The 25,042-nt window shown below is 43.8% G+C and overlaps 1 protein-coding gene across 1 annotated transcript in view; it reads left to right on the top strand.

Annotated features, from left to right (window-relative positions):
* Positions 1-25,042, top strand: part of DDB1 (damage specific DNA binding protein 1) — a 990,203-nt gene that overhangs the window by 327,523 nt on the left and 637,638 nt on the right. The window contains exon 10 of the mRNA XM_085648506.1: positions 16,365-16,467. Within this exon, the coding sequence (XP_085504632.1) occupies positions 16,365-16,467 (103 nt within the window). The remainder of the gene's footprint in view (positions 1-16,364; positions 16,468-25,042) is intronic.

Below are 25,042 nucleotides of genomic sequence, written 5' to 3'. Positions count from 1 at the left end.
TAATATTTATAAAACCTATATTTTTTCTAATTTTTTAATATTTTTGAACTCTATAAACCTTTTTTAACTTTAAAAATGATGTAATGTTTTATATCTTAAAAGAAATAAATTATATAAAAAAAAAAAAATTCTCAGAAAACTAGAGTCCCGTACCGGTAGTCTACCGAGCTCCATCAGCACACGAATCCTATCCGCCATATTGAAATGATGCGCATTTCGTATCCGATAAGTTCGTGGCACCACGTCCCGCGTAAGAACATATACGTATGAGGTCGCGCCAGCTGCTACTTTGGTATGCGACGGGTACGCAATACCAAGCCGCACGTTACGTCATGTACGTATGGGGTCTCGCCTGCTGCACCTTGCGTATGCGACAACTGCATGCTGCCAGGCCCTGTGTTGCGTCATAGACGTATGGTGCCGCGACGAGTACGCTATTCCCTCATTTTTTTTTGTATGTATCAAAACTATATCTACGTAACTTTAAAGTGTATATGAGAGCAAGCGATAATTTAAAATATTTTAAACATTTGTATATTTCTAACTGTAATAAAGTTATATTATAGTAAAATTTTCTCAATCTTGTCAGGTGCGGCCTCCTTGAGCGCTCGCTGCGCGATTCCCATGTGACCTTAAAGAAAAGCATTTGATTGGTTCTTAACATTTCCCATTGTAACAGTTGGGAGGACCCCACCCATTTTCGCCATTCTCTCTACAGCGTTTGATGAGACTCCTCTTCTGCTTACAGAGCTTTTTTGAAAACGTTTTGCTATGTACACTTATCTGACAGTACACACAACATACAACCATCATCTTCATCAATATTCATGCTCTGTAAAGCAGCCTTCCACCTGTGATAGCCATGCATCTAAAAGCTACATAACAGAACTTTTCCCCACTGCCAGAGGTAACATGGTTACATACGCTGTCCACAGCACAGTGTAATGTGATACGGCCCAGGGCAGTATCATGCATAGATAATGAACACACGGACACAGATAGTTAGTTGAATTGGGTACGGGCACATGCGCTCGACTCCTTTTTATTACCATGGTCACATATCCAGTGACGTGTGTGAACACTGCTCTCTGCAGTGTAGGCCAGAGAGAGCGGTCAGCAAAGACCCACAGCTACGTACGGTGGACTTGAGCTACACAGTTTGACGTACGCGAAGCAAGAAAGAGCGTGTGCGGAGTTTGCGATAACGCGTATGCATGGTGCGGACAGAGCGCACTGCAGCAATGTCTTTTCCTACAGGACTGTGTCCTCTAGAATACCGACTCGGTCTGAATTGTGAACACTGCTGTCTGCAGTGTAAATTGAAGGTATTAGTCACACAGACATCCATTAATACTTTGTCTCCTTTCCTCTTCCAAAAATACAACAACATAAATTACAGAAAACTCTGTAATAAATAAATCAAAGCAATTCGAATTGCGATTTCTACTGTCCACAGTGTAGACTATTCAGTGTTCCTTTGGACTTGCAAGATTAATTTCACCATTGTACTAAACATATAACTCCTCTAAAAAACATTCTTCAAGCAAATATACTAAAAGAATATTCTGTATATTTCATAACGTTGTAGTTAGTTGCCTACTGAATTCTGTAATTAAACAATCAACCCGATCTGAATTGTGAGCCCTGCTGACCGCAGTGTAAGCCAGAGGCATTAGTCATTAACACCTGTCACATGCCGTTGGATTCGGATGCACAGAGTTGGTTGCACCTGGTTGAAGGGGTACACAGAAATGATCACAGACTTTAACTTCTGACATCCTCAATCATATAATCAAGACCCCGTTTCACTGTTCGGACCTTCTGTACCGCGGTGTAGTCCTCCGACTACAGTCAACCAAGACCAATAATCATGTGCAGCAGTTAACTACAGAAGCCCAGACACTGACTGATGCACCTCAACAGAAACAGTTCTGTGAAAAGCAAGCAACAGTTAATATCGGACACCGTCCATTGTGGGATCAAGACACCGTTCCACTGTTAGGACATAGAGTTGATTACACCTGTTCGAAGGGAGTACCTTCATCTCCACTCACCGTTGCAGTTCTTACATCGTCCATTGTGGGATCAAGACCCCTTTTCACTGTTCAGACCTGCTGTTCCGTGGTGTACTCCAGCCAATACAGTCAGCCAAGCCAAATAATTATGTGCAGCAATTAGCTACGGAAGCACATTGTCTGATGCATGTTAACAGGAGTTCTGTGAAAACCCACTTGCAAGTAATATCGGACATCGTCCATTCTGGAATCAATGCACCGTTCCGATATTGTGACCTAGACTTGGTTGCACCTGCTCCAAGAGAGTACCTTAATCTCCACTCTCAGATGCAGTTCTAACATCGTCCATTGTGGGATCAAGACACCGTTCCACTGTTGGTTCCTGTTCGACTACTCTGTTAATAGTATACGGAGCACTCCATGCTGCTGGGCCTCAAACTGAACGCTGTGTGCATGTTTCGCGGTAGCCAGCGTTGATCTGAGGAACCTTCTGACCTCGCCCCAGGAGCTTCCGCCGGCACGTGGTGAGCCCTCTTTCACATAATGCGGTAGCGAAAGGTGAACTGTGGGGCATATGTGTATTGCAGCGGCCACAACGGTTTCTGAGTACTAGCAGGCTGAGAGCATCATTCACGCAGCCACCTTCGCTCACAAGGTCAACCTTGTGGCGGTGTAAGCTGCGCAGACCTGGCAGACATGTTCGCCATTCCGGAAGAGAACCACACCCAGAGAAACGTGCCTTTTATTCATACCCCTACGCTAGCCTTGCGTACGCCGAGCCAGCCCACTACGCTAAAGATTTGGGGGGGGGGGGGGGGGGGGGGGGGCACATACGCTCTGTTTTTGAAATCTTCCCTGTTGACTGTACTATTATGGTTCCGTCCACTATCTACTTCACTCAATAGACCATCAGTGTATGTTCACATGTACGTGTGTGTGCTCTGCATACTCTAGTCTGTCCGGCACATCCCCTCAACATTTTGCATTGTATACATTTATAATCGAGAATCCCTTGCCACCTTCGCACATACTTTGCTCCCATCTCTCACCGCATTCTGCATTGTGTAACAGGGGTGCTAAGCCATGTTTGCTTTGTCTACATGGCTAGCCACGGTTCCCACAATACGTAGTGTCGTGTCTGATAGGTGTACATGTTGTTTGTCATGTTGTATGCGATTATATAAGGTAGCGCGTTTATTCATGAGCAGTGGTTTCTCCCATTTACATATCGGTGTCTTAAAAAGCATACAGAAGTTTTTCTCACCGGTGCAAACTGTGACTACAATGGCAGTCATTTATTACTATGCAAGAATTTCCAACTGCATGACACTTCTAAGCTTACAGCCCCCAAACTTGCCTGCTTTCTTGAAAGCACGCCAGCTCCCACAATCACACCAACATTCACACAGCTTTCTAAAGGCAGTTAACTCCTTCTCAATAACATGCACTCCTACGGAATGTGAGGTGGCATACCATATGTCCTTACTGTTTCAAACGGAGTAACTTCCTGTAGCAATGTCTATTCCCACCCACACAAACTAACCCCCAAACTTCAACTTGCCCTTAAATCCCTACTTTGCAAACAGATTTCATTAAACTAACCAAACTAAAGCGCTTTTCTTCACAACAGAAGTGTCCCTCACTTCTGCAAAAGAAATTTATCGCCAGCAGATAGCATGAACTTCCAGTAAAATACAGTCCCTTTTAAATTCGAACCTCCCATTACCCAATTTCCAAGACCTCTCACACTTGAGGTCTGGCACACTTTTTTAATACGGTCTCCTCCGGCCTTCTCACAGCCTTTCAAACTGTTTTTGGTATAATACCACACTCATTCATTTGATCATCTCTGGAATAACAGGAAGGGTGCCCAAAATTATCGCTCTCTTTGCAGCCATCCTACTACTATTTTTGCTTGTAAAAAAATGACTGCGCTTCCTGTGGTAACAAGCATCTCCGACAGAATACTCCTCTACGCGAAGCTACATCAATACCGTGAAAAAATGGAACAACTTTTCGGCTGCCTGCCTCTATTGTTGGAGACTGCTACTACATGTCATTTATTTACACATATACAATCTGCGTGCAACCATCTTTCTATTGCAAAACTTGCCCATTCGACTGGCGAATGGATGTATCCCTTGCCAACATCCCAACAATCTCTCCAGATATCCAGCAGGTAATGGAGTATCTTGAAATCCATGAACTCGTTTGTTCAGGCAGTAGAGCAATGGCGGATGCAACGCAAAAAGGTATCGTGGCAGAATGGGATTTCTCCACAGCCGCGAAAGATCTACTGCAACGTACGACCTTTGACAACATCGCAGATTGCCTGCCAATTCAAATTGCCGCTCCAACATTCGAGGAACATTACTGTCCCTTCGAGGATATGAATTGGATCGCTTCGCTTTTCTCACACGATGGCAACAATGACCACTTGCACCATTACGCATCTCAAGCCGCTGAAGAACTTCCGGACTGCAATCTCCAAGACTTGTAAGAAATTCACGTTCTTCTTGGATTGATTTTTACCAACTTTTGAGTTTTTCCGTTCAATTTTTTAATACACTTCAATTGAACTATTTTCATATAACTTTCAAAGTATGCTCAGGCATTTGAATTCTGTTTTCATTATTGCCCCTTACATCTCCAGTCTAACCAGGAATGGGTGATGTATGGCCTATCCAAATACGCTATTTACTTCCTAAATTAGCCTAAACCCGACATCCATTCTGAAACCATCTCTATTCTTTGTGCACACGTCTCTCTGCCTGCCTGTTATCCACGAAGCCCTTTCACACAAATTTACTCATCCTCAGCCTCTACTCACGAGCTGGCGATCAACATAAAAAAAACACGACATTGTTTAAGAACTGGTTGGCACAGTGTGCTAATTGTATCATACCTTTATTTTCATTATAGAATTGAGTCATTCATGTCTAATAGCTATTGTTTGTCACATGGAACTGTTACATGTAATGTGGAATTCACTAATGCAGCAGCTTCAGATTCGAATATGACAGAATCGGTTGGAGTTTGCCTCAGCTCGGTGCCTTAGCTCTTTGCACAATAATTGTTTTTGAAAGAGCTGAAGACAATAATGTATGGTTTGATGAGAAGGGTACCTAATGTGCTTCTCAGAAGCACAATTGTGTGTTCCTCCTCAAAGTTCCGATGTGACTAGAACTATTACCAATTCTGACGCGCACCGTACAAGAGATTGCTGACTGTTCTACTGTTGATAATTTTGTGTTGCAACAAAGCAGTACCAGGGTACCGAAGAAGTTTGATTACACTTTGCAATTTTTTTTTTGTTCCTTTTCTTAAAGGATACATGTGCTAATCATATCCTCCCTTTATTTTCATGATAGAATTTCGAGTCATTCAAATGTAATAGGTTTGTCACATGTAATGTGGAATTCACTGATGCAGGAGCTTACGTTTGAATACAGCAGAAGCGGTTGGAATTTGCCTCCACTGAATGCCTTACCTCTTGCACCAGTGCATCTATTTATGGCACTTAAATAAAGACACTCTTTATATAACTTTCAGACTCCATCGCTTTATTACACACAGCCACTTTTTTAGACACACCTGATTTCACCATTTCTTTTCTGTGGCATTGCAACATTCTGCATTCTATTCTTCACAATTATTTCTTCATTCCTGCTTCCTGAAACACTGCATTCCAGTCTTCAGAAAGTAGAGGTGAGTAGTTTGCTTCCCACTCCCTGTATCATATAAACGCATACGAACACTACTTATACAGATGTGCTAAAGTGGCCAGTATCCTACAACGCCCCCACACATCACTTTACATCAATCAGTTCACGGCTTATGTTCACGGTTTCATCCCCGAGTCTTCATACCAGTACCAGTGAGTAGTTTGCTTCCCACTCCCGTTATACTCTAAACGCATACCAACACCACCTGCACAGTTATCCTGCAGTGGCCAGTATGCTACAGCTCCCAGACCACATCAGTTTACACCACTCAGCTCACGGTTTAGGCGCACGCTTTCATCCCCGAGTGTACCGGCACCTCACCTCAGCACCCTCTCGGCAAAACAGGTAGGACTAAATACTTCGCTTCACACTCCCTGTATAGCACATCCTAAACACCCCACAGACGTTACAGTGCTCCTACCCTCCCCTTTCCTACTTTTTTCACCCTTTTCCCCCCCTTACTCATTTCAATGGAATCACAAAATGGCGGCTAACACTTCCTAGTTGCAACCGCTCGCACTGCTCACAGCCAATAAGCAGCAAGCTCGTAACGCCTCAGCCAATCAGATGGCAGAATTCCCAAATATCGAGATCTGTAAATTTCGATAATTCGCAGAAACTACTGAATGGATTTACACCAAATAAACAAAAGCGTGCTTTCTAGACCAAGACCCTTCTCCCTGCCAAATTTGGGGCAATTCCATTCACCGGTTTGACTTGTAGCCTTGTCTAAAGTTTCCTATGGAAATTAACATGTACAAAACACGTTTTGGGACCCCCTTTTTTTCTCTTAGTGACCCCCCCCCCCCCCACCCCGACGAATCACCCCCAAACTTCAACATAGGAGCTGATATGAACAAAGAATTAGTTAGGAAAATTTCATGAAGATTTATCAAACGACGCCAAAGTTATAAGCAAAACAAAAAATCCTCTTCCTATGGAAACTCGGTCCTAACTATAACTACATACTGGCGACCGCCAGTAGGTAATATATATCTTGTTTAAGTATATACACACACACGATCAAGATTTTGAAAGTGAGGACATATTGTAAATTTAGATGAGTATATTATACGTGTCTTCCCCTTTAAGATTAATACTAAGTTTTTTTTAATAGGTGATGGGAAAGGGAGTAGCTGTCCTTTTAAAATGACACACTATGCACTAAAAACTTTGACCCAGTAGAAGTCTACGGCCGAAACGCGTAGGTCTATCTTGGGATTTTACATGCACTTTGCTTTTGAAACTGCAGAATAAAGCTATGAAATCAGTTTCACTTTAATCAACTGCTTCTCAAGGATTCTCCGCGTGCCGCCCTCTCTCGCCCTCTCTCGCCCTCTCTCGCCCTCTCTCGCCCTCTCCCGCCCTCTCTCCCGCCCTCTCTCCCGCCCTCTCTCCCGCCCTCTCTCCCGCCCTCTCTCCCGCCCTCTCTCCCGCCCTCTCTCCCGCCCTCTCTCCCGCCCTCTCTCCCCCTCTCTCCCCCTCTCTCCCCCCTCTCTCCCCCCTCTCTCCCCCTCTCTCCCCCCTCTCTCCCCCCTTTCTCCCCCCTCTCTCCCCCCTCTCTCGCCCTCTCATATAGCTGGTGCCGTTTCTACATCTTATACAGGTGTGGTGTAGCACCATTATGGCATTTTTTTGTGATGCCTTATCTCCCGTTCTCTTTTGCTCTTCCGAGCTAATTGGGTTGCTGTCTGGTTGTCCTGCCTCAGCCTTCCCTATTGTCCGTCACTCTGTTGCCGGCTCCTTGCTTGAGCACTTTCTGTTCTGTCGCAAACCCACCACCCCTCTGGAGTATGGCTATGGTATCTATTCGAAGTTAAGTAATCTGCGGCTAGATATCTATCAGATGTACGAGTTACTTACCTTCGGTAACAATGTATCTGGTAGAGACGTTGTCTAGTCACAGATTCCTTAACGCCCACCCATCCTCCCCGCTCTGCGAGAACCTTGCCAGGTGGGCTTCTCCTCTTGCCTACTTTCAGTTGCCATTGTTTTTCTTTCAAGGGTGCTCACATAGTTGTGCCCCTTTCTGAATTACCATATGCGGCTGACTCCCTCCAACGGGCTTTTTCCTGTAGATGGTGCCTTTTCATTCACTGTCATCAGGAGATTCTTCTTCTTCTCCTGTTGTATTACCTTCTTAAAGTACATAGCAGTTCTTTGTGTGCTCCGTCCTTGTTGGACAGCACAGTTCTACATGGTAATAACAGTCACAGTTCTATATGGTAATAAGTTCATTTTTTTGTCTGAGATATTCTTCCCTTGTTGCTCACACTTTGGGAAGGGCCTACGCTTCGCTATGCGGGGTTCTTTCTCACAGCGTAGTTCTGCTTTTGCTTTTTCACTTATATGTACAGTGTCTGATACGGTCTTCTATGATAGTGTTTTGCACCATCCGTCTTATTTATTTTGCGGATTTTTCATCTTTCGCACACTGTTCCCATACTGTCAGTTTTTGTTGGTGGCTCCGCGTTGTTCCGCGGAAACGTTTCTCTGCAGAAAACTGATGTCCGTGCGCCGGAAGGGACTTATGACCTCGCTGACGTCATGTACGTGGACGACGTCAGGGTGGGGTCGTGTTGCGCCGTCCCCCGGCGCGCAGAGTTGCTGCTGCAAAGAACTTTCTGGTTCCAGTCTGACGCCTGGGGATATTCTAAGTAAAGGAATCTGTGGCTAGACAACGTCTCTATCAGATGCATCATTACCGAAGGTAAGTAACTCGTGCAACTAAACATCTCACAAACTGGTGTTTCCATCAAAAAGGGCACCAAAACTTCAGCAGCACACAGTGTGAAAGGAGGCAAATCTTTCTCCAAAAACTAGCAATAACCTCCCAACCCCCCTTACATCGAGGGAGCAACATTTCCTCAGGATTCTTATTGGTCTCCATGAAAGGTGCTAGGTCCTAATTCAGTCTTATCTTAGATGTGAGAAAAGTCAACATCAGAATGAAAAAATTCAGGATGTTGGCATTTCACCAAATTTATCTTCAGCTCATGATAGGAAATTGGATGTGTTTGGTTCATTGCCAAGACCACTGTTTTCATATCCCATTATTAGGAAAACCCCTAAAATTACTGAGATTCAAGGTGGGAAAAGCATCATCAATTCAGAGTGCTCCCTTTCTGCCTGAACTCTTCACCAAGGATGTCTTCAGAACTCAAATCTTTTTGCTCAATCACTGTCATATTTTATCAGAGCGAACTATTGTTAGGGTCTATTGGCTGGCCTATTCTGGCGAGCTGACAAAGAACAGGTGTTCTGTTCATTCCTAATGTGAATGAGCTATATAGATGGCTTTAAGTCATTTTTTTAAATTTTTATCTCGTCATATTTCCTCTGCGGTCAAAGACAGAGGTCAAATGTTAGCTTATGTCCGATTACAATTTGCTGACTGTTTTATTTATTAGGTCAGTATTTACTTTTCTTTCTCTGACTGCCAAGTTGATTTTGTAAAGTAAGCGGTCAATCGTGCCATACAATGATTGTTAGATGCAAGGCCATAGAATATTGGGGTTTTCCCAGCAAATTCTTAGAGCTTGTAAATGAACCATACAAATATTTCAACATATATTTCAGTAGTAAGGAAAACACCGTTTTTGTTGTTCTGTGTGATGGAAACAACAATTTTAGTAGAAAGAAAACAAATCTGAACACTTTGTGATGTGCACAAAATAAATGTTTTTGCACAAATCCAATTTTCACACATTCATGCGTAATGTAGTTTTATCAGCAAAACTGCATGTTAGTGGTAAAATGTGTGGGCATTTAAATGGGAAAAGTACTGTATGTAAATAACAGTGCACTACCACATCTTGCTTTAGTAATATATTTATTTAATGTGAGTTTTTATACATCAACTGAAACGTTACCTGCCCCTAGTGCGATAACCATGCTATAGGTGTACTAAGAAGCAGGTCAAGGGTCATGTGTATCCTATGTGGGCTAGATTCCTAATATACCTGGAGCAAATGTTCACTCTTTTAAATCAGATAAGAGCTTTTAGTAGCGCAGAAATGCTGAACTGCCATATTCGAAGTTGCTCTCGTGTGTAATGATGCCCAAAAATCTGACTCTATAAAATAAAGTATTTCCTGTGGATCATATAATTAGCGACCAGTTTATGGATCTATGTACATTAGTTAGGTTGAGTATATTATTGAAGTCACTCGATTTGCGGGTCTGGTAATTATCTAAAGATTACCCGAGGTCTGCTGTGTTACATTTGTGGCAGCATATTTAAGGAAGCAAAGGATTTACATATATCCATATTTAGATGACTGGTTAATAAAAGGATTTTCGCCAGAACATTCTAAACAGGATTTCAACACCACCATATCCCTTCATTGAAGCCATCTACGGAACATCAACAATAACCGTTCCATATTCTAGACTATTTAGGCACTACCCTGAACAAAAAAAGTAGCACCAGTGTCTCCTTCCAAGCAGAAAGTGTCTACTGTTTTGAAGAAAAAGCAACCCCTATTGCTAATCTATCTCCTATTGCTCAGCAGATATCGTCAGTGTTGGAACGAGGGCTTCATGCTTGTATCCAGTTAATTTATCTAGTGCCCAATGCACGTCTTTTTATGACACCTCCAACATTGCATGGAAGACAATGGATTCAGGACCAGCACAGTTAGGAAGACAAAGCTAACATCACAGGCCAGAAAATGTATCCGAGGTTGAAGCAAAACAATATTCAGAAAGGAGCTCAATTTCATCAAAGTCTACCTTCTCATACTTTAGGGATTGATGTTCCCCCGACAGGCTAGGGAGCATGCTTCCAGGATTTAACGAAACAACTGTTGTGGTCAAAACAACCTCTATACGATTCTAATACGAACTTACGATCTTTATATATTGAATAGGGGTTGAGGGAGGGAGGAGGAGACAGACCTCTCAAGCTTCACTTGAGCTGCAGTTGTCATGTTGACCATTTGGGGAGTGGCGTGGGTGGGGGGAGAGTGTGGGGAGGGGGGGGGGGTTGAAGGGAAATCACAGAAGTCAACGACTAGAGTTGGGGTTTGTTTTACCAAGTTTTGCAAACGTTCACAGACATACCAAGATCAGGGACACAGCTAGAAAATATCAGAACCAAGACGAGACACAATATAAAACCCACGACAAGCCTAGACTTAAGCAAAGGGCGAGGGGAAATATTCAGTATTGACTTGAGAACGTCAAAGGATTTGGTAATAAAATTAAAGGGGGGGGCTGTTCAGCAAATACATTAAACGACTCAAACTAGATATTGTTCTCATACAAGAGACCCACCTAATGGCCTCTAACTGCTCCTTTCTGGGGAGGGGTATGTACATTACATTGGCGAACACGGGCTTCTCATCTGGATCAAGGACAGTCGCTATACTAATTAAGAAGTCACCACCCTTCCATACATCTAGAACTTGGACAGACCTTACTGGAACGTTTGTGGCGATACAGGGGACCTGGGGCCGCAGGGAGCTTACATTGATCATTGTGTATGCTCCCCCAAAAATGCAACAGCACACTTTATACAAAATAGCACAAATACTCACAGATTCATGCCCCTCCATGCATATTATTGGTGGTGATTTTAACAACGTCATAAACCCACAATTCGACTGTACACATGTGAGATTTGGAACATGTTCCCCCACACACCTCGAACAGTTTAAGCATACACTGATCTCTGGCGACACCAGCACCCGATAGACTGTACATACTCAGGACCCCATTGGATTTTCGCTAGACTAGACTACAGTTTCGCCCTGTCGGGAGATGTGGATGTAATAGAGAAGGTGGAATATCTGGCAAGGGGCATATCTGACCACTCACCTCTCTGGCTGACAGTGAGGGGTAGAGCCACAGGGAACCGAGGAGAGTGGAGGTTACAAGATTGGGGTTTGCAAGATAAAGAAGTCGCCCATAAGATCCGAATGGGCTTGGAAATTTACTTTCGAGAAAATGAGGGCACTGTGTCCTCAGCAGTAACTCTATGGGAGGCGTATAAAACGGTGCTACGGGACAGGGCGCAAAATATCATAACCCATAAAAAAAAGAAATGGATGTGGGAAATTGAGAACCTGGAGCACAGACTCCTAGAATTAGAGAAATAGATACAAATATAGATCACCACTCACTACAACAGATTGAGATAACCCGGAGAGAATACAAATGCCTAGTCACTCAAGAAGTGAAATACCAACTTTTGGCTACACAACACTGCCTATATGAGGCAGGAGACAGGGTGAGAGAACTGTAGGCGGATTGCGCAAAAAGGAGCGAGAGGCGAGGTGGGTTGTCTCCATACATGAGCAAGACATGATGCTCACTAAATCCTCAAGTATAGTGAACACCTTTGCCCACTACTAAACTGAGTCATACAGAGGCAGACAACGCGTAAATTGACTCTTACTTGCAAACAGTAGAAGTCCCCACCCTTTCCCTTGAGGATAGAGAATTTTTAGAGAGGGACTTGACCCTAGAAGAAGTGAGGGATGCAATGTGCAAACAAAAGTCGGGAAAGGTTTCAGGCCCAAATGGGCTTCCGACCAAATTTTTTAAGCTCAACGCCAATCTACTGGCCCCACAAATCTTGAACATGTTCCAGGCGTCTCTAGAAGAAAAGACACTACTGCTAGACTTTCGAAAGGTCACAGTGGTGGTAATACATAAACCAGGAAAACCCCCAACGGAATATGGGGCTTCCCGACCCATATCTTTACTGAACGTGGAAATTAAAATATTGGCTAATGTGTTGGCGACACGCCTCCTGACAGTAATATCATCCCTTATTCATTGGGACCCGTCTGGCTTTCTGCCACGATGGGCCACAAGGCTTAATCTCCACCGACTAGAAAACTGGATGGACACGCTAAAGAATAGATCCACAACACACATGTTCCTTTCCTTAGATGTGGAGAAGGCCTTCGACACTGTACATTGGCCATTCCTGAGGCACACCAAGTTTGGATTTGGCCCAGCTTTCATAGCCTGGGTGGAACTGCTCTACACCAATCCGGTGGCCAGGGTCCTAGTTAATGGGATGATCTCAGAGGCCTTTGAGGTCCAGAAAGGCACCCGACAGAGCTGTCCACTGTCCCCGTTGCTGTTTGCATTGGTACTGGAACCGTTGGCATGTTTAATTGGAAAACACCCAGGAATTACTGGTTTTAAAGACCACGAGGAAGCCCTTTCAGATGGTGCATATCGCTCTATGCCGACGACATCCTATTATATATCACGAACCCTGACAGGACACTCCCGATAGTCTTGAGCACTTTCCAGGAATATGGTCATCACGCAGGATATAATATAATAATTGGAACAAATCTAGTCTGTATTCGGTAGGGGAGCCCTTACAGGAGACCGCTTCCGGGATGCTTTCAGGTAGCCCAAGAGGGATTCCGATACCTGGTTCTATATATCACCACCAATGACATGAGTAATCTCAACAAGAATATCAGGAGGGTGCTCGTGGAATTTCACAGGGATCTTGAGAGGTGGAGACGACTCCCACTAACGATAATGGGAACAGCAGCATTATATAAAATGATTACGCTCCTGAAAGTGCTCTAAGTGTCTCAAAACATGTGTTGCAGAATTCCCAAGGCTATATTTAACGTGATAAATGCTGACCTACGTACATTATTGTGGGATGGAAGGCACCTGAGAGTCTCATTACAAACACTTCAGCGAAATCAATATAATGGAGGACTTGCACTACTACAGGGCAGCCCATCTTATAGTGGTTGAGTGGGGACATGCGGCTGGAGACCACCCCACCTATACCCTAGAACGACTGCAGTTTAGGAACCGTACACATCTCCACTACATATACGGAGGCAAGGAAGCTTTTGCCGGCCACTCAAAGATTAATAAAGGCCTGGAGGGGGGCGAAAAGACAGATGGGATGGAACAATCAGATCACGAGGGAGTCCCACCTTTGGGAGGGATCGAGACTGCCAGAGATTGGTAAACTCCAAAGGCTTTAAAACTGGGACTTAATCGGGATCTCTAAAATAGGTGACATCTTAGAGGGAGGTACTCTAGCTTCCTTTGACAAGCTCAAATGCACTTAGCAAATGTGCGACTCCCAGAGATGCTCGTATCTTAGGCTGCAACACACCTGGGAAGCTAGGCGGCTAGAAACTGCAGATATCCCAGAGTTCGCCCCTTTAGAAGGCATCCTACTTCAAGAAGAGCTCTCCAACAAAGCTATTTCATGGAGCTATAAAACGCTAATGAATATTATCCCAGATAAATTGAGGCGACTCGGGCCAAGTGGGAAAATATCATCGGGCCTCTGGAGGACATTGCCTGGGAGGTGGTTCTAATGTACCTGAGGGAAATGGCCATTAAACAGCGGCTACGTCTCATACAATTCTAGATTCTCCATAGAGTTTATTTTGATAGGGGCGTCTCCACACTATGGGCAGAGCAGACACACCTAAGTGCGTGCGGTGCAAAACAGAACAGGGTACATACATGCACACGCTCTGGGATTGTAGTCGAATTCAAATATACTGGAGTCAAATATTGGGGGAACTAAAAGTGTTGGGAGCGCAACTAGAACTGTTACCGAAATATGCCCTATTGGGCATTCCCACTGAGATGGACCTGCCGCACATCAAACTCCTCTTATGCAATTTAGGCCTCATAGTGGTCAAGAGGGATATAGCTCTTCAGTGGGGAGTCCCTAATCCACCCACACTTACTGAGTGGAGCGCCCATATGGATCTATACATGGTAGCAGAAAGAGTGACATACCAGGCGAGAGGAGGCCCCCGAAAGCTTCACAAAATCTGGGCCCCTTGGCTAAAATTTCACAGGTTGAATATGGAGGGAGAGGAAGAGGGACATATCATAATGGGGCTAAGCCCGTGGAATTAAAGCAGACTAGGAGTCAAACCCCCCACCCCCCTAGTCCTCATATACCCTTGTTCTCTTTGTACCTTTCCCAGGTCCAGACTGTTGCCTAGGATTGTTAATACATGTAGCCCTGAGATGACCAACTTAAGTGCAGCCCTATTGATGTCAATACCGCACCGCACAGTACTGTTACTTTTACTACCGCAGTGTCTGATCTGTATCTATGCATTGCTGATTTTTTTTATTGTCCATTGGCTGACTATATTTTTGTTAATAAAAACAGTTTAGGAAGAGAAGAAAAAAAACCACTATACCACATAAATAATCTGAAACTCCAGGCTTTACATCTCACTTTGAAGTTTTTAAGTATCATTTGCATTAAAAAGATTCCCAATTTAGATAAACAACTTATCCCAATGTACAATTTGAACAAGCAGGGTGGCACCAAGTCGAGAACTTGAGAAGCTTAAGCAATCTGCCTGTAAATTTCCAAGGGCTTCAAAACTCTCAAGCAGACTGCGTCTGCTTTTTTTAAATTGAAAACCACCAATGAGAAAACTGAGCGTAGTCAATGGATGATTTAGGGTTTTTTGACAATACTTTCTATAAACAAATTGCCTCACCGACCCTGCTATTCAATACTGTCTACTAAACATAGCACCCGGGATGCAGCAGACAGTATGCCTTTGCAAAGTCAACACCGTGCTGGAGACTCAACCCATGGATTGCACACAAGATAGGCCGAAAGTTGTGGATTATACCTTATTCATGAGACCATGTTCTGAAAAAACAACCAGCATGTTGGGACTGCAATTACATTTTAAGAAACTCAAAGCACACGAGCAATCCCATCTTGCATTGCAGAGTCTGTGAGGCAATTTGTTTTTAGAAAGGATCATCCTAAACACCTAAATCATCTGTCAAATACGCTCATTCTCCATTAAGTCTGTAGGATTTACATAATTGGAGCAGAGGTAACCAAGGTTGCTGATTTATGTGAAAGCTCACCCAGTTTCTGCTCCACACTGCTTGACTGCCTCTTGCTTGGATAATATTTTTAAAACTGGAGATAAATATGTATAAACGTTCTCCCTTTTCTATTGCTGTACAGTTTTCTTTTTACATTTTTAATTCATTTTGTGATCAGAGCAACAAATATAGCATTAATTGACAGTGTCACGATTCAGTGCTCATTAATGTGATTCGAATCACACATGGTGATATTTGTGTGACAGCTTATTTTCAAAGCCACCCTCTTCTACGTTTCCTGTGCTGAGTCTCCCATTTAAGTGGAAGTATGATTTTTTGGCATGTCAGCTTTACACTATGTATTGATAAATTTTAAATATTGATAACGCAAATTGTTGTTGGTAGGTGCTTTAACACACCCATATATTAGCAGTTAATCTTACTTTTTGCCCTATTTCTAACCTTTTCTCAAATGCACGAATAGGAAAGCTAGCATAATAGACATTTTCTGTTATATTAAAGTAATCAAAATCCTCATTCTTATATACCATTCAGTGTCATATTAATTGTCCAATCAATAGATTTCTCACTGCAAAACTCAGAGTTCAGTTAGAGTTCGCACCAGAGTTTCTAGGAAATTAAAATAGAAGTGATTCCCAAGCTTCCACCTGATGTCTCTTAATGTGCAGTATTTCTTCCAAGAATGGTGCCTATATTGTCATTGTGCCTTGATAACTTTGTGGATTGTTTGTGTTGGAGAATATAATGATAGTTTCATGTTTTTTCTCTTTTGTTTCAGCTAGTAACTTGTTCTGGTGCATTTAAGGAGGGATCGCTACGGATCATCCGAAATGGTATTGGGATCCATGAACATGCAAGCATTGATCTGCCGGGTATTAAAGGTAGGTCGTCATTAAAGAGTCACAGAGATTCTCATTTAATAATGCTCACATTGTAGTCCTCTGTATAGATATTGCACAATGATGAGAACCTGTTAGCTCCCTCAGTGGGAATGTGGCATAATGGTGTAGCAATATGGACTGTTGATAAGCTGCTGAGAGGGCTATATATATATTAATTAGTTGCAGATGCCCAGGAAAACTTTAGAGGGTCTGGGGTGCCAGGTGCAGACCTTATTATACAGCCCTGAAGTGATGAGCTACTTCGCTCTCATTCTTCATTCCCAAACAGAACATGTTACTAAAATGAACATACTACTAGGAGTTCCATACATTGTCTGCTTGAATGGGCCTGTTTGATTTTTTGCTAAATGCTACTGCTTTGAGTGCTGCTTCTATATGGCATAGGTATTTACCCACAAGACGAATGGCAACCTCATGGCTATGTTGCTTTTGTGTCAAAGGAGGGGGGGGGGGGGGGGAGTGACAGAAAAATATATAAACGACAAATACTAACCTTAAACTCCTGCTGCCGCTTACAGGACATTGGTGTCCTAAATTCTTCCTGGTATATTCATGTCAAACCTCATAGGGCTCAGCCATTCGGGTACTCAGCAGCTCCTTGTTCATTCTGGAGCTCAGCTACTCCCTCACGCTGGCAATTGTGTAGATCCATTTTTGTATTCTTAAATCTCTGCCAACCCTCTCACGTACCACTACATTGTTCTTCTGTCATGTTATCTTCATTAATATTTGTAAACCACGAATATTTCCGCTCTCCTGTAGGATCCTGAAATACTGGTTCACTAGAGAGAAGAAAAAACTTTCCTCAAATATAAAAACCTCAGCCAATATACGGGCACCATTATCTTTAGATTTTTTAACTGTATTAGGGAAGCACAAATATGCATGAAGTATTGCCTCCAGAATACCTAAAAGGGTTCCTGTACTGTGTGCATTGACACACGGGTGTGTGTGTGTGTGTGGGTGTGTGTGTGTGTGTGTGTGTGTATATATACAGATAAGTGATACTATAGTTCGGTATTGATTGTAATAACACAAAAGCTTACGTTTAAATAAAAATAAAAAAATGACTGAAATTCACGAGTTGCAGTTTACTGAGCTAAGTATAATTTGTACCCTTGCCGTGCACTGCTTATGGCCTTACATATTTCATAAATTAGGACTTGTTAGATGACCTCCTTGATTACATCACTGATCTAAAATATTGTCATCACTGATTACATTATTCAAGGTATTGCTCCTCAAAAGCCACTATAAACTGCTTGATCATTTTTAAAAAACAGAGGTAGTAAAGGACCCATAAACATACAGCATAGACGAAATAGTGTATTACTGAGAGTAAGTTTGATGTAGTATGGTCATAGTAAAGGGTGCACAACTAGTATTAGTTGCAGGCATGCATTCTTTTACTTTTTTTAAAACCTTTTTTATAAAACTTTATTTTGCGTTTTCGTCAGTACAAAAAGAATATGCATGAATATTCGTACAGCAGTCCATAGTCATAAGCTGTCTCGTCATTCCTGAATCAGCATCTTAAGCAGTATAGTAATATATTCGGATAGACACCAGGTAAGAAGACCAATGGCATTAATTGCTTGTCACATTAGGGTCTGTAAACCGACCCCACTCATAGTTGTAAACAAAGGAAATTTACCCCTAAGAATCACACCACCTCCTCCCACAAAACGAACCTGCATCTCAATGTTGCGTACTTACATTTTGCATACATAAAACTAATCAATCCAAATGGTGGGACGGACTCACCCTGCTCCCGCCGGGACAATTCCCTGTTATAGCTGGGGCTCCGTTTCTTGTTTGAGTCTCGACATGCGTCTTGTAGGGTCCCCAGATATCTTTGGGGCGGCGGGTACTGGGCATCATACTTGCATAGAGCTCACTATTTACTTTACAGTAGGCGATACTGCGCAGCCAACCCTGGACATTCGGGGCAATTTTCTGCCCCAGTGCAGTGCCACCTCTCGCTTAGCTAATAAGACCCAATGAAGCAAACCTATGGATATTTTGGGGGAAGGTTACCGTGTAGCCTTGCAATGCAACCTCTGGAATCAGGGTCAATGGGATGTTAAACATATGCCATACTAAAGGGGATGATGGACGGAGCGTTTGGGCAAATCAAGCACTCACCCCCAGTCAACTAATCTGGGTTTAATACATCATCATTCTTTAGCTCACTCCACCACCCCAGTTCAGACATGGCCATATGCAAATCAGTCTGACCCTGTGCCTCATGGGAACAGTCCAGCCCGAACTGCCAAGCCATGTCTTCCCTGGACCGGAAACAAGCATCCTGGGACCGGTTTCGGGTTCATAACCCTCATCAGCCAGGCTATCTTGAATCCAGTGGCAAAGTGTTGTTTTTGCATTTGTCACCCCGAGTGGGACGGGTATGCTGAGACGTGAGTCCCGTGCTCTCATGCCACTGGAATCAAGCTATCCTGGCTGAAGAGGGGTGAAACCCCGAAACCGGTCCTAGGATGCTTGTTTCCAGTCCAGGGAGGACCTGGCCTGGCAGTTTGGGCTGGACTGTTCCCATTGGGCACAGGGTCAAGACTGATTTGCATATGGCTGGGTTCACACTGGAATGGCATGGTGAGCAAAACAACGATGTATTTAGGCCCAGATCTCTGTACTGGGGTGAATGTATGACATTGTTATGCATTCTGTCCATCAATTGTTGTTTTTGCATTTGTCACCCCGAGAGGGACGGGTATGCTCAGACGTGAGTCCCGTGCTCTCCATGCCACTGAAATCAAGCTATCCTGGCTGAAGAGGGGTGAAACCCCGAAACCGGTCCTAGGATGCTTGTTTCCAGTCCAGGGAGGACCTGGCTTGGCAGTTCGGGCTGGACTGTTCCCATGAGGCACAGGGTCAAGACTGATTTGCATATGGCTGGGTTCAAACTGGAATGGCATGGTGAGCAAAAAAACTATGGATTTAGGCCCAGATCTCTGTACTGGGGTGAATGTATGACATTGTTCTGCATTCTGTCAATCATTTGTTGTTTTTGCATGTTCAACATATGCCCAAGCGTGTGGTGTACTTGCTCCCAATAGTCATGTAGGTTCGGGCATGTCCAAGTGAGATGTGCGAAGTCCGCATGCGGTGCAGAACATTTGCGACAGTTATGTGGCTTAGATGGATCTATTTTGTGTGTGAGTGCCGGAGTAAAGTAAATGCGACGTAAAAATATTGAAATGTATGAGTTCGTGTCTGCTGTTCAGGGAAACATCTTGCGTGACCGAGCAGCAGTGAGCCCATTGCTCATCGGTGATGGTAATTCTCTGGTCCTGTTCCCAAGCACTGCAAATTTTTTTGTCCTGCACAGGTTTCAGTGAGGCACAAGCTTTGTAAAGCTTTGTCAGGTGCGTACTATCTGCTTTTTCTATGAGCAGTGTTAGAGGGAGAGGGGGGGGCGCGGCGGCACTCACCTGTCTTTTGTGGCCGGGGGCGCTCCAAGTAGCTGAGGCCTCAAGCATTGGGAGAGGAGAGCCGATCCCGTGGAGGGAGAGTCGTGTCGCAGGGACTATTCTTCCACCAGAGGATTTCGCACCGCTTCAGGCGTCGTGCCCGCATCGCGATGCCAGCGCTGGCCACAGGAACACGCCATATGCTGGAAGGCCGGACGGAGCTTCAGAGCAGAGCGGCCATTTTAGTCGCCGGCTTATCCACGCCCCGCAGGCCTGCATTTCAAATAGGTTGTGGGTTATTTCAAAGGCTTGTCATCAAAACATACACTTCCAACATATTATTCACCTGTGGATTTCCTTGCACATGCCAATGTTGGAGAGTTCTCATGTAGCACTATCAACAGTTTTGTCATGTCTTTTATAGTCCCACCATGTATACCCTGTTTTACATACATTATCCCATCCACACGACTATAACTATTCTAACCCGGTGACCTTTTACCCAATAGCTTGCACCTGTCTCTTCGACACCAAGCTCTTAATCTTCTATCCGAATCCCTGTACCTGACATACATAAACATGTCCCCAGGCACGGCTGATTTATTCTGTATAAGGGCCACCACTTTTTTCATCCTTGGTCAACAGCCAGCTGTGCATGATCGCACTTGTTTAGAAAAGCGTAGGCGATTGTTTTCAAAACAATATTGATCGTTTTCAAAACATCCATGGTTGTTTTAAAAACTGGAGTGACCACTTTAATATAAAAGACCCTTCCTCTCCCCCCCCCCCCCACCCCGTCCCCCCCATAAATTAGAGTAGAATTCCTTCCAGACTGACACAAGGGTCCTGCATGCCGAACCTTCGACACACAGCGGTCTGTCATCCTTGCGGGCTGTCCTTCTCTACGCAGAGACTGGGTCCTTCGTTCTAAACCATCAGGTGAGGGGGTTGTTCTTCCCTAGTTGTTTCTTGGCTACAGATACACATATCTATACACATATACACCTACACCTCTAGGTTAGGCTTGGTACATTTTAGCAAATTACTTGGGTCACACATTTTAGGAATATGCAAGTGCTACTGTTTTTATCTGAACTGTTTCTGTTCGTCTTATTAGCACTATGGTAGAAATGTATCTACTATTCGCTATATTGGTACTAGCAATCTCTTTCGTATGCTTCTGTCTCCTGATTGTCGCAGCACATGTTTTACACAAGGCTGTTGCTGGACGAAAAAATACTTATTAAAACGTCTTAATCGCCATCCTGTGTATTTTCTGAGAGAAAGCAAGCACAATTGTCTGGGCGAAACATACTGTACTGTTTTTCACGATCCCTGAAGAATCAGGGTTGTCATGTACAGTGTTTGCCAGAGACTACCTACACCACTGTAGAATAGAGGGGGGTGGTAGTGGCACTGTAGAGCTAGATGGTCTAACGGCTGACTTATCCTGTGGAGGTGTTTGGAAGCTGTTGGGATACTAAGCTCTCAGTTGAAAAGAAGTTGAAGTTGAAAAGATTTGTAAAGCGCTCTACTACGAAGCGGTTTCTTGGCGCTGAAACAGAGACTATCGCAGATGGAACCGAGGAGCAACTACAATGGGTGGGCCATGGAAAAAAGATGGGTTTTGAGAGCTTTGCGAAAGTCCATGTAGGTGGGGATGGATCTAATAGCAAAGGGGAGTGAGTTCCAAAACAGCGGGGCGAGAATGGAAAATCTCGAGCCACCCAATTTTTTCCTATGATAGCGAGGGACACTGAGGAGGAGCTGAGTAGAGGAGCGAAGGGTTCTGGCCGGAACATAGACACTGATCTTAGATCTAATAAAGTCAGGGGCTGTGCCGGTCAGTGGCATGAAGGTCAGGCATCCCATCTTAAATAGAGAACGTTCCAGGATGGGAAGCCAATGAAGGGTCTTGAGGAGGGGGGTAATGTGCTGAGATTTCGGAGACCCGTAAATCAGACGAGCTGCCTGGATTTGAATAAGCTGCAGGCGACGGCGTTCATACGCGGGGATACCAACGTACATGGCATTGCCATAGTATAGGCGGGATAAAATCATAGCCAAAACAATGAGTTTAAGAGCTTCTAATGAGAAGAAGCGAGAAATTTTGCGGATGATTCTGAGGGCCGGAAAGCAGGATGAGACCACTGAGCCAATCTGAGCATGCATGGAAAGGTCTCGGCAGTCTTTAATGCCAAGAGTTTTCACAGATGCAGAGGGAAGAGGAGGAAAACCGAGGATGGAGGGCCAAAAAGCTGGAGTCCAGGTTTTGGAGGGACCACCGATAAGCAACAATTCCGTCTGATCTGGATCTAGTTTTAATTGGTTTAAGTTCATCCAGTTATAAATAAATGTCATGGTGGAGCTAAATTTAAGAATAGAGTCAGGAGTGGAAGAGAGGTTGAAAATGAGCTGAAGGTCATCGGCAGAATTGAACACCGTGACCTCCATTTCCTGCAAAGCAATGATCAGGGGATAGATGTAAAGATTAAAGAGAAGAGGGATGAACCTTGAGGCACCCCACAAGGAACTGGACAGAAGGGGGCGGAGAAGCCCTCCAGTCTAACGGCCTGAGTGCGGTCCGTTAAGAAGGAGGTAAGCCAAGCCAGAGCTGAGCCACGAACGCCGGCGCCCTCGACACGGTGTAAAAGAGTAGGATGATCAACCGTGTCGAAGGTGGCGGACAGGTCGAGAAGGACCAGGGCCTGAGGAGAGTTGATGTCAGCACTCCTCCTCAGTTCATCCATCACAGAGAGAACAACAGACTCCGTGGAATGAGCGGGGCGAAAACCGGCCTGATTGGCAGCAAGAAGATGATTATTTTCGACAAAGGTAGAGAGAACGGAAGTAAGGTAGCTCTCCAAAATCTTACCCTGGAAGGGAATGAGAGAGATGGGTCTGAAATTTGAAAGAAGAGTGGGGTCAGCGCCCACCTTTTTAAGGATGGGGATGACCGTAGCTGCTTTAAAGAAATCTGGGACAATTCCCTGAGAGATGGAAGCATTAAGCAGGGTAAGGGGAGGATCCGGACAACTGGAGAAAAGCTCCCTCAAGATGTGAGCAGGGCAGGGGTCAGAGGGTGAGCCTGACTTGATTCGTCGCAGCAGAGTGAGAAAGATCTCCTTAGAAATCAGCGGGAAGTGATCAAAAACAAGGAGGGTAGGAAGTAATGTAGGCACAGAGAAGGAGGGGGGAGGCTACGGAATATGATGCTTAATCTTGGCAATCTCTCAGTGTAGGTCATCCAAAACCCGCAGGTCCTGGGGGACTCCTAGGAACTACATGACAGTTTCTAAATAAACTTGATATTTATTAAATGCAACCGTTTGTTTATTTCCACAAGTTCAGTTGTCATTCTCATACGTTCTGTATTGTTGTAGAATGTATAATCTTGTTAAAGTAGTGTACACCATTCTGCTCATTTTATGAATGTGTAGGGTACTTTCACATACTACAAAGAGTTGTCCATGTGGCCTGGTTTTGCAGACCTTGTAATGTATAGTTGTGAAGCTGATTTTATGACGACGTATTTAACAGGTTCATCCCATTAAGTAGTGACTGAATACCTTTTTGCAATTGGTATTCAAGTTTTAATCAGTTGCTGATCTCATTGATGTCTACAGAGCCATTATATTTCTTATGTGCCTCAATACCAGTAGAAATAGAACACAGATTTTTTTGCATGGTTCAAAAAGTTGCGTCCCTTAGTTCTACTGAGGCTATGGAAAATTGGGTCTATGTGTGCACTACTAAATTTGCAGTATGAAAAGTTCATAGGAAACTGTCATATCTATTGGATGATGTCAGTGATATCAATGATGTAATTTGAGATGCCATTAGTGATGTAATTTAGCATGTCATGTAACGTGAGGTCATTAGCTGTACATGGCGGGTGTTGCAAGTTAATTCAGTGAACTGTAACTGTTGAATTTCGTAGTTTTTTTGTTTGTTTTTTAAAAGTTTAAATGTTACACCACTTTAAGCTTTATTTTTTGTGTGAATTTTTTTAGGCTTTTCAACGTAAGCTAAAATCTTATTACTTTACCCAACTGTAATGTCCCTTTAGCCTTTGTGTTTTTTCAGTGAATTTCTGAGTTTTTTTTTAATGTAATGTAAAATTAGTCTTATAACTATAACATCACTTTAGCCTTTGATTTTTTTTAAATTGAATTTCCTAAGTTTTTTTTATCATATATACCCAACTCCCATGTTGAGCACAGCTTTTGACTGCGCAGAGGTAGGAAATTAATCCAAAGGCCATCCGGGGCCACATGGTCTCTAAACACAGTAGGAAGGCTCGTTCCCGAACCGAGTTCCATATGTTCCAAGAGAGGTCATCATCCCACTCCAAATCCTCAATTCTAAGAAGAAAAACCACAAGTACAAACAGGACTCCACTCTTCTTACCAATATTGTTAGAAGACAGCGGAGTGGATGTTGCTGCCCACCACGGACTTGTCTTTTAATTCAGTTTTTAAAGTATATTTGTTGAGATTGTGGGGTTGGGTCGGGAACTACTAGGCTGGGTGGAAACTTTAGTGTCCACATTTCTAGATGCTGAGCTGCCCCTATGGTCTTTTATCTTGTGTGCCTGCTAATTTTAACCTCCATTTGCCTACCTGTGGCGTCATGTGTATATTTGCTTTTGTTCTTCTTCCCTTGCCACACCTGTCCTGCTCTTTGGTTCACCGCGGCTGTTTTGCCGTTTGCTACGGAGAGAACTAGACTTGAGTCTGTCCCCACTTCCTGTGTGCTGTAGACTGCCGCCATATTGGGCAGGTCGGCGTTTAGCTTTTTTCCCACCTCTATCGTCATTCAAACTCATAAAAGTAGGTCCAGGATGCGGATGCGCGCAGCGAGCGTGCCAAAGGCATGTCTGTCTGTGCCTGTCCAATCCTGGACGATGTCAGACGCCAGGACAACTTCCCTTCTCTCTTGTTCCTCTTACATTTCACCCTTTCTGTCCCTTTGGTTAACTCAGCTTTATCATGGTAAGGAAATTTACCTCCGCAGAACTGTTCCACTTTCGGGCAGCCATGCCCAAATCTCCCCATTCCTCCTTGAGCTGTAACCAAAGCTTCCCTCTGCTGGAGGTTTCTTTTTCCTGTTAAAACTGTAGATCC

Source organism: Triturus cristatus, chromosome 3_2 (genome assembly GCF_964204655.1).
Source record: "Triturus cristatus chromosome 3_2, aTriCri1.1, whole genome shotgun sequence".
NCBI lineage: Eukaryota > Metazoa > Chordata > Amphibia > Caudata > Salamandridae > Triturus > Triturus cristatus.
This window is presented reverse-complemented; position numbering and strand designations above follow the sequence as displayed.